This window comes from Ailuropoda melanoleuca, chromosome 16 (genome assembly GCF_002007445.2).
Source record: "Ailuropoda melanoleuca isolate Jingjing chromosome 16, ASM200744v2, whole genome shotgun sequence".
NCBI lineage: Eukaryota > Metazoa > Chordata > Mammalia > Carnivora > Ursidae > Ailuropoda > Ailuropoda melanoleuca.
In genome coordinates this window covers 78,825,616-78,834,116 of record NC_048233.1, presented here as the reverse complement: position 1 = coordinate 78,834,116, position 8,501 = coordinate 78,825,616, and the positions used below count along the sequence as shown (strand labels likewise).

General features: G+C 42.3%; 1 protein-coding gene across 9 annotated transcripts in view; it reads right to left on the bottom strand.

Moving 5' to 3' along the window:
• Positions 1 to 1,057: 1,057 nt before the first annotated feature.
• CTNND1 (catenin delta 1) overlaps positions 1,058 to 8,501 on the bottom strand; it is a 46,699-nt gene continuing 39,255 nt past the window's right edge. For 5 of the 9 annotated variants that reach the window (XM_034645120.1, XM_011229249.3, XM_019803224.2 and 2 more), the window contains 6 exons: positions 8,240 to 8,354; positions 7,601 to 7,688; positions 5,661 to 5,723; positions 4,804 to 4,907; positions 4,295 to 4,381; positions 1,058 to 4,008 (listed from right to left, as the gene is read on the bottom strand). In XM_034645120.1, the coding sequence (XP_034501011.1) occupies positions 3,997 to 4,008; positions 4,295 to 4,381; positions 4,804 to 4,907; positions 5,661 to 5,723; positions 7,601 to 7,688; positions 8,240 to 8,354 (469 nt within the window). In that variant the 3' untranslated portion in view covers positions 1,058 to 3,996. The remainder of the gene's footprint in view (positions 4,009 to 4,294; positions 4,382 to 4,803; positions 4,908 to 5,660; positions 5,724 to 7,600; positions 7,689 to 8,239; positions 8,355 to 8,501) is intronic. The other 4 variants (XM_019803225.2, XM_019803226.2, XM_019803227.2 and 1 more) reach the window with 3 other exon arrangements.

Genomic DNA, 8,501 nt, shown 5'->3' with positions numbered 1-8,501 from the left:
ACAAACATGTTCACACCCCCTCCCCCAAAAAAAGCCTCACTGAGAACGAAGAGCGTGGAGTATCATCTATACCCACTTCCAGAAAACAAGTCAGGCTCTAAAGGATCAAGAAGTACATCAGCAAATCTTGACAAAATCCACCGGATTCCTCAAGTCGATGTTAGTAGGAGATACCAAAAAGCTTCAAAAGCATTACTAAATCAGCGTCAAGACACCTAAGAGGTATAGGGGATTTACAGATCATTCTTTATGACACCTTATTTTAGGTAGAGACAGGAGAAATATTTTTAAAAGACCACAAATTAGGGTGCCTGGCTGGCTCGGTCGGTGGAGAAAGCGACTCTTGATCTTGGGGTCATGAGTTTAAGCCCCATGTTGGGTGCAGAGCTTAAAAAAATAGAAGACCACAGATCTTAATCATATAGGATTCTCATGGATTGTAGAGAGAAAGTATCCATCTGTTTCATTCTCTAACCCTAATATAAACAATGTGTAGCACATAGAAGATGCTCAGTAAATATTTCATGAGATCAAACAAATGGACCAGCCTAGGGACGAGGGAGAAGAGCAAGGTTTGTTTATAGCTCAGTATCAGTGGATAATAAACACAACAGAAATAAAGGCTATTCACCTGTAGCCTGGGTTTTCCAGACACAGAAAACCATCTCAAGTGAAGCTATCAAACCTCTTTGGAAAGCAAACTCTGATAGCTTTTTAGCTCTGATTCACCCTTCTAGTCTAAAACTACAGCTGTTACATACAAGCTTTAAAAAGGACCAGCTATGGGATACCTGGGTGGCATAGCTAAGTGTCTGCCTTCAGCTCGGGTCGTGATCCCAGGACTCTGGGATCAAGTCCCGTATCGGGGTCCTTGTTCAGAGGGAAGGCTGCTTCTCCCTCTGCCTACCATTCCCCCTGCTTGTGCTCTAACAAATAAAATCTTTGAAGAAAAAAAAAAGGGGCCAGTCACAGTACTTAGATTTCCTGGTCTCACTAGCCCAAAGAAAGTTTTCATACCCAAGACCTAGTCCAACAAAATTGAGACATGACCATCATCAGACGCTAGATTTTTAATCCAAAGATTGGGCATACAGCAAGCATTTTACATAAATTCTCAAGTTTTTTAATTATATAACAGGAAATAGGGGCCCCAGAAAAATAAGTCTCTTTCCATAGATCTTAATCCTTGGCCTCTGCAGTAAAGACAATCCCTAGCAACCCAACAAGTGTTCGCTACCCATCCACCTATTATTTGGTAGGACACAAGAACAGCTACAGGTCTGTCCCTTGTCTTCTTACTAAAGGATTACCGATAGCCTGAAAAGCAACATTGTGGCCCAGTATTCAGTACTTATATACATGCGCCTTTTAGTTATACATTTTCTTATTAGGAAGGCAGTTGGAGTTGGTAGCTTCTAACCCTTTAGTCATAAATTTTAAATGTTCAAGAGGGCCATGTATTGCAATGGGCTTTGTTCAACATTCATCTTATCAAATGTTGCAAAAGAATTCCAGTGACTAAGAAAGTAATTAATTCCTTGTACTTCAGTTTCCTATCTCTAAGTTAGCAGTAAGTTTCCTGTACTCTACTTAGCCACATTTAATTTTTAAGAATCTTAAGAGGAAAAATGTTTCACACGTAATTAAAAAGAACGTTGCTTGGTAAGAGTTGGCATTGAGCCCACAATAAATCCATCCTGGTACGTAACCCCCTTCTGGCTGCTCTGGAGAGAAGAAGGACATGGATACACATAAGGAAGTAACCAAGATGAAAAGGAGGGAAGAAATATAGCTTAAAGTGAAGAAATGACACAGACCCCCCACATACACACTTTAAAAACTTTATTTATATAAAAAACTCATTTGTTTTTAAAAGCATTAACAAGAGAGAAAGAAAAACAGGAAAGGTATGGAGCAGAAGACATGCCCCTTAGTAGTGTTCGGTGGAGAGGTGGGATTTTTGGTTCTCTGGAATTGAATGTTTAGTGTTTTTATAAACAAAAAAGAAAAAAAATAGTTAAAGGTCCCCAAAAGCCCATGGCTGTTCTATTACCCACACCCCACCGAGAAAAAGAGCACCAGGAAAAGCGCAGAAGAGGACAAGAGAAACCAAGAGTGGAGCCAGGTCCAGATGGGGGCAATTTCCCCTGTGCAGTATGTTTTTAGGGTCAAAGAGAGGAAAAGGCTCCTTTTTGCCAGAAAAGGAGTGGGAAGAAATGGGAGGGGGGGAAAGGGTAAATAAGGGATTCTAATGCATAGGGGAAGGGACGGTGGTGGTGGGTTGTGCACTTTTCTCCTACCCCATAGCCTCAATATATAAGGGGAGGGGGAGAGAGAAGGATAAAGACTTCCAGTTGCATTCAACAGAGCTTTTAGACTAAGGGGAGGAGTAAAAGGCAAAAAAGGAGAATAGTTAAAAAAAAAAACAAAAAAACACCAACCAGCGTAGCAGCTGATTCCTCTAGCCCAACCCACTAATAAACACTAACTGAAAGGAGGAGGTACTGGGGTGGGGGGCAGGGGAGGCAGGGAGGGAGGGCATTGAAGTGACCTCCCTCCAGCCATTTCAGAGATGACAGTAAATTCTGGGCAACTAAGGAGTAAGAGTCACACCACTCACTCCTCCCACATTTTGAGATTCATCAGAACAGGATTTTTGCAAAATCCCAACCATATACTATTGAGCAAAAGCTGAATGGCTGAAATCAGAGGCTCTACTAATTCCCAATGGAGAATCTGAGGTTCTCTAGGTCACCTCTCCTTTCTGCTATTTAGGGCCAATAGTGGGTAAGAAAGCAACAAAATATAATTTGCAAAATCATGAAAATGAGACCGCAGAGGCAAAGAAAGGCACATGGAAGGGAAGGAGGAGATGCACCCCAGGCCAAAGGCACAAAGAAGAGGCAAATCCAGGGGCGATCCCCACCTTTTAAGGGTAAAGGGGGCAGGATTATGTACATCAAGTCCTTTTGTCAGCCAACCAATCCAGGGAAGAGGCAGGGGAGGGCAGGGCTATCAGGGTAGGAAAGGGAGACACAAAGAGGGGGTGGGGGGAAGCCAGCTTCAAAGCTTCCTGCCAGTTTCAGACTAACTTGATTCATGTATATTCCTACTAGCTCCTCCTAGAGATTCTTCTCCTCCCCAGAAGACATCTTTCTGCTCCTTCTCACCCAAAAAATCTTCCTTGATACAGTCTCCTCTTTCTACAGCCTCTTGCAAATGGCCAGACCAAGTCAGCAGACATTATCACAGGACGGGAGAGGAAGATTAAGGACAGCCTCAGTGAGGGGCAATGGCAGAGCCCAGGGTTGGCAGAAGGCTTGGAGAAGAGATGGAGTCTGTAGGTCCATGATGGTCCCTGCCCTGGAGATGAGGAGAGCAAGGTTTCTTAATCTCAGTTTTAGGAGACCTTCACTTACTCAAGGGCCCTTACCAGGTGGAATGTGCCAATGTTGCCAGCCTTCTTTGATTCAAAAATAGTCATCAGGGATAAGGGAAGAGCTCACACTTCCCATTCTCCAAAAAAAAACAAAAGTCCCTTCCCCACCAGCAAAAAAAAAAAAATCTTGATAAGAATCATCAGTTTATCAGAGTGCTGGACACTGCATATACAGCATGTAACTTCCAATTCTTCCCATGGCTTCCAGTGAGGACTCCCACTCGCTCCCTCCCTCCATACAAGGCCATGAGTTCCAGGGAGAACTGGTAAAAAGAGCTAATCTGCAGCAGTTTCTTGTGATATGCATGTAACTGACAGGCTTCTTGGGAGCAACTGGAGGGGATCTGGAGGGGGGAGGAAGGACAATTAAGCTTCACTGGAAGAAGTTAGGAGTTGGTGGAAAGAAGGCGGCCACTTATAAGGGCTATAAGGGCAGGAGGCAGCCTGGCAGTTGGCACAATAGTCCAGCGAAGAAAGGGAAAAATCATCAGTCCATTTCACCACCAAAAAATAAAAGTACATATATTATAAGCTCAGATGTAGCGGAGATAGTGGTGCTAAATCTTCTGCTGTAGGGAAAAAAGAGAAAGAGATGTTAATAGAGTTGGGAATGAGGAGAACCAAACAACAGCTGAGCAAATCTGGAGGGAGGAAAGTAGCACATAATGGAGAATCAGATCACCAGAGGCATGTCCCAGACTCTTAAGACGCAACAATCAGAGAAGCAGCACCCCCCAAGCTCCAAATGGCTGAGACTAGGGTCTCTGGCCTGATCAGATCAGCATGATTGGCAAACTGCTGGCACACAGGGGCCTCCTTCCTCAAGACGATCTTGGGGGTGGCTGGAGGACATACCATGGAGGGGTTAGACACTTGGTCCCCCTCATCATCCAAAACCAACACATCCAACTCTTCCTCCAGAGATTCCTGCCCCTCGTCCTGCTGTGAACACATGCAATTTGTTAGTATGAGGTTAGGAAATAGAAACCTCGTGAGTGTGTGCCAGATCTAAGGAAAAATCCCAAAACTGGTCAACTCAAACAAAACAAGAGAATAGCAAGAAAAGGGCAAGATGTTCAAGACAAGACAGGTACAGGAAGAGAGTAACATATGAGAATAGATAAATTAGCATTAGTCACATCAGTAACACATTTATTGTCTTCCTTCCCCTAACCTGACCATTGTAGAATTATAACCCAAGAAATCCCAACAAGAGTCAAAACTCCTATTTTACCTGAAAATCCCTACCAGGAAAGGATACTTACTGTCTTTCACTAGGTACTCTTTTTCCTATTTCACAAAACGTGGAGGTTTCAAAACAGAACTAGTCTTAGAAGGACAATAGTATATAAAAGAGAAATTACCATCAGGGGTGTTCCCTTCAATGGCTCCATTTCACCTAGATCCCCAGATCGATCCAGTGTTCTGTTGTGGTCCCCTCTCTCGTTCAGTGTGGAATAGTTGTTATCTAGTGAAAAAAGTACAACAGGATATTCCCTCTGGTGTACAATATATATTAAGCAAAGAAGTGTGAATGAGGTACCCCTGTTGGGAAGTAAACTTTGTCAAACGTTCCAGAAAGGCATTAAGGTCTGGTCCTTGACTTAAGGTCCCAGACTTAAAAAGAACTTGTAGGACATAGATAATAAAGCTAAACAAAAGTGAGCTGTCTATAAATGGTATTGGAATTAAGAGGAGAGAGAGTGAGGTGCGCAGCCAAGTCAGGAAGGACCTAACAAAGGAGACAGGACTAAGGTTAAGCCTTTGGGGATGAAGAAAATTTAGCAAAGCAAAACGGAAGGGCATTCCAGTAGGAGGTATTACCTGAGCAAAATCAAAAAAGTATAAAGAGACAAAATAGCAAATTAGACCAGGGGGCTGAAACAGAATACATGGAAGGAAGATGGAGAGGGAGCCTGGGGCCAGCCGGTGAAAGGCTTTGACAGTTTAAGGACCCACACTTGATTCTGTAATAAGTGGGGGTGGGGTGGGGGTGGAGAATTTTTTTTTTAAACCTTTTAGTATGTGGGAATGTGGAATAAAGTAGATGGATCTAGTTTCACTAAATCTCCTCATATCCTTATAAATGGAAATGTCCAGCCAATGAATGCTCTCCCAGGATGGTAAATGGTGAAGGTGCTAGAAAAAAACTGCAAGACCAGACAGTTCTCATCCCAGTGAAATATTACTCCATGTCCTCAGGCAGGAATTAATCACCTACCTAATGATTTTGTGTTTGATCCCATACTGCTCATCTGAATTTCTTCCCGATCAGGTTTCTTATCTATACAGAGTCAGAAAGTTATCCAGGTCAAAAACCAACTCTTCAAATTCTATACTAATAAAAACTGCTCTCTGGTTGGTCCTCCCTCCCTCTCATCAAATTTTTACTGAGCACCCACTATGTGCCAGACAACTGACAAAGCCCTCATGGGACTTAAAGAGATCCCTTTCCAAAGGACTCCTAACATAAGAAACCATTCACTCTGAGCCAGAAATTGTCAAATTAATGGTCTCCAGACCCCTTTACAGTCTTAAAAATTATGAAGATCCAAAAAGCATTCATTGGTGTATGCCATATGTATTACTATTTTGCTGAACTGAGAAAAATCCAGCCTCCCACAGATAAAACACTGGAAAAAGGAGAATTTTAACAATCTTTTCAGATAATTGTGGATATTCTTTGATAGCATACTAACGCTCAACAAGTACAGTTCCTCTAAGGCTAGCAACACTATGGAACCTGAATCCAAATGAATGAACTCTTCATACTTCATTAAATTAAAATGCACTGGTCTGTCTTGCACTTTGAACGGGTCAATTACCCATGCATGATTCTGAAACATCATGCATTGGTCACTTGGAAAACACTGGTTCATAGCGTAATACAGATCTTCTAAATGTTAACACATTTCATTATCCTATATCAAAAAGAAAAAAAATCACATTCATTACCATCACCACTGATTTCAATAAAAAGTCTTTTAAGTATTGGGGTGTTACCAGGTTCATAATGGCAGGTACAAGTTTGCCAAAGTTATCATTTTCACTTGAAAATTCAGGCAACAAGTATGGTCACACTTAATTTTCCTCAGAGTGACAAGCTCACTGCATTCATTTCTGAGAAAATATCTAGCAAATATCCAAGTCTGAAGAGCTGTAGTTGGTCTTTTTTTCAAGGAAAAATGGCATTCCATAAAAAGAGTGGCTAGTCCACTTAGAAACTCCAGCTATAGCGCCAGTGCTTTCCCTCAGGTCGACCATCATACTTTGTATGCAGCACAGGATCTTTCAAGAAGATGCATACTCAAGGTTAGAAACAGCAAAATTAATTTCTAGAGCTCCATCAAGTACATTCTTAGGTGAAACTGGCTCTTCTTTTAAGTTGTGAGTCCACGCAATAAAGACTGTGACGACTGCTTTGGTCTGGCGTCACTGCCAGGGCTGCCGCAGCAAGTACCAGTGTGCACCAGCAGTGCGTACCAGCAGGGCTTTCACACAATTGGCACAAACGTCAACAGACACGGGGATCCTCACATCACATTTCAAGAGCCCTGAGGCAAAAGCCAAGTGTCATCAAGATAATAAGGGTTACAATATACACTTCCACGAAAAAGAAAACATTTCATAAAACAAAATATGTAATTCATCTTTTGGGAGAAAATGTATTTGCTCACATGGCAAGTGTGTAAAAGATAAAACCACAAAGAGCAGCGGTTATCTCTGGGTAATAGAAGTAAGTGGTTTTGTTGTTGTTACTTTTCTGGTTGTCTGTATTTTCTAATTTTTAACAGCCTATATGTTACTTGGTATTATGTGGGAATTTAAAAAGCAAAAAATAATCATTAGGTGATATATACATATATCAAATCACTGTGTTGTACACCTTACATTTGTACAATGACAGATGTCCATTCTCTCTCAAAGAGAGAATATGGTGAGACGAGGGTTCACTGTCCTGTCACTGTAAGTACAAGCAAGGATAGAGGATCTCATCCAGGCTCCTGCCTCGTACAATCCCCAGGTGAAGTATTATTACCCTTTATTAAAAGACTAGCTTATTCACTAATAAATATATATTCTATTCCTTAGGTAGTCTGTCCACTAAAGAACAGCAGTGGTGGAATAAAAGCAGAGGGGTATGCCCCCTGGATACTGCACCTGTTTTCTGGTTCCGGTCAATGAGAGGGAGAGTGCTGTCATCATATGAATGACTGCTTTGGCTTCGAGAAGCATTGTTTAGATTCACCTGGAGGCAAACATAAAATGCAACAATGTCACAGAATACTGAATTCACCCACATCTTTTTCCCCAGTGGGCAGAGACCTCTAGGGCCCTTTCTCAAATACAACTCTTACCGAAAGATGACTCATACAGGTTAAATATACTCTGCAGTGAAACAAACTAGGATGTTACAGCTTCTATTTATGTTCCTGATGGTGTTCAGGAGACAAAAGAGGTACCAAACACTCATACTATCAGAAGGTGACACAGTCTCCGGCAAATTCCTTCAAAGGGCATGGCAGATTTGGGGAAAAGTCAAAAAGGCCACCTTCCTACATCACGACAGCACTGACAGCATGCTGTGACGCAGAGGAAGACCACAGCTGTTTGGGCAGCAAATGAAGCGTAGGCACCACTCTTTTCGGGAGGAGGTGAAAGTAAGCCAAATGATTTCCTAACAGAGACTTGGGATAAAGTACGGCTTAATGGGACAGTGAGGCAGAAGAAGCCGAAGACAGGTGGTACCTGAGACCCAGCACAGAAAGGTACACGCCTCAGGCCCCAGAGCTGCTCTACCTGGAAGTCTGATTTCTTCCATCCTTCTTTTTCCAGTGGCTTCCGTAGTTCCTTATAGCCCCAGATTGTCTGTAATACAAGTGCTGCTGCTCGGACTTCTTTTTCTGAACGGTTCCTTTGGAGGAAAGTAATACCAGATGGAATTTGGACGTTAAGACCCGGGAAGAAGCTGAGAACCTGTATTCTCTAATACAATGTAACAACAGAAATGCCAGAATGGGCAAGATCAAGTATTCACCAAGTTCTATATTCTGTCCCCGAC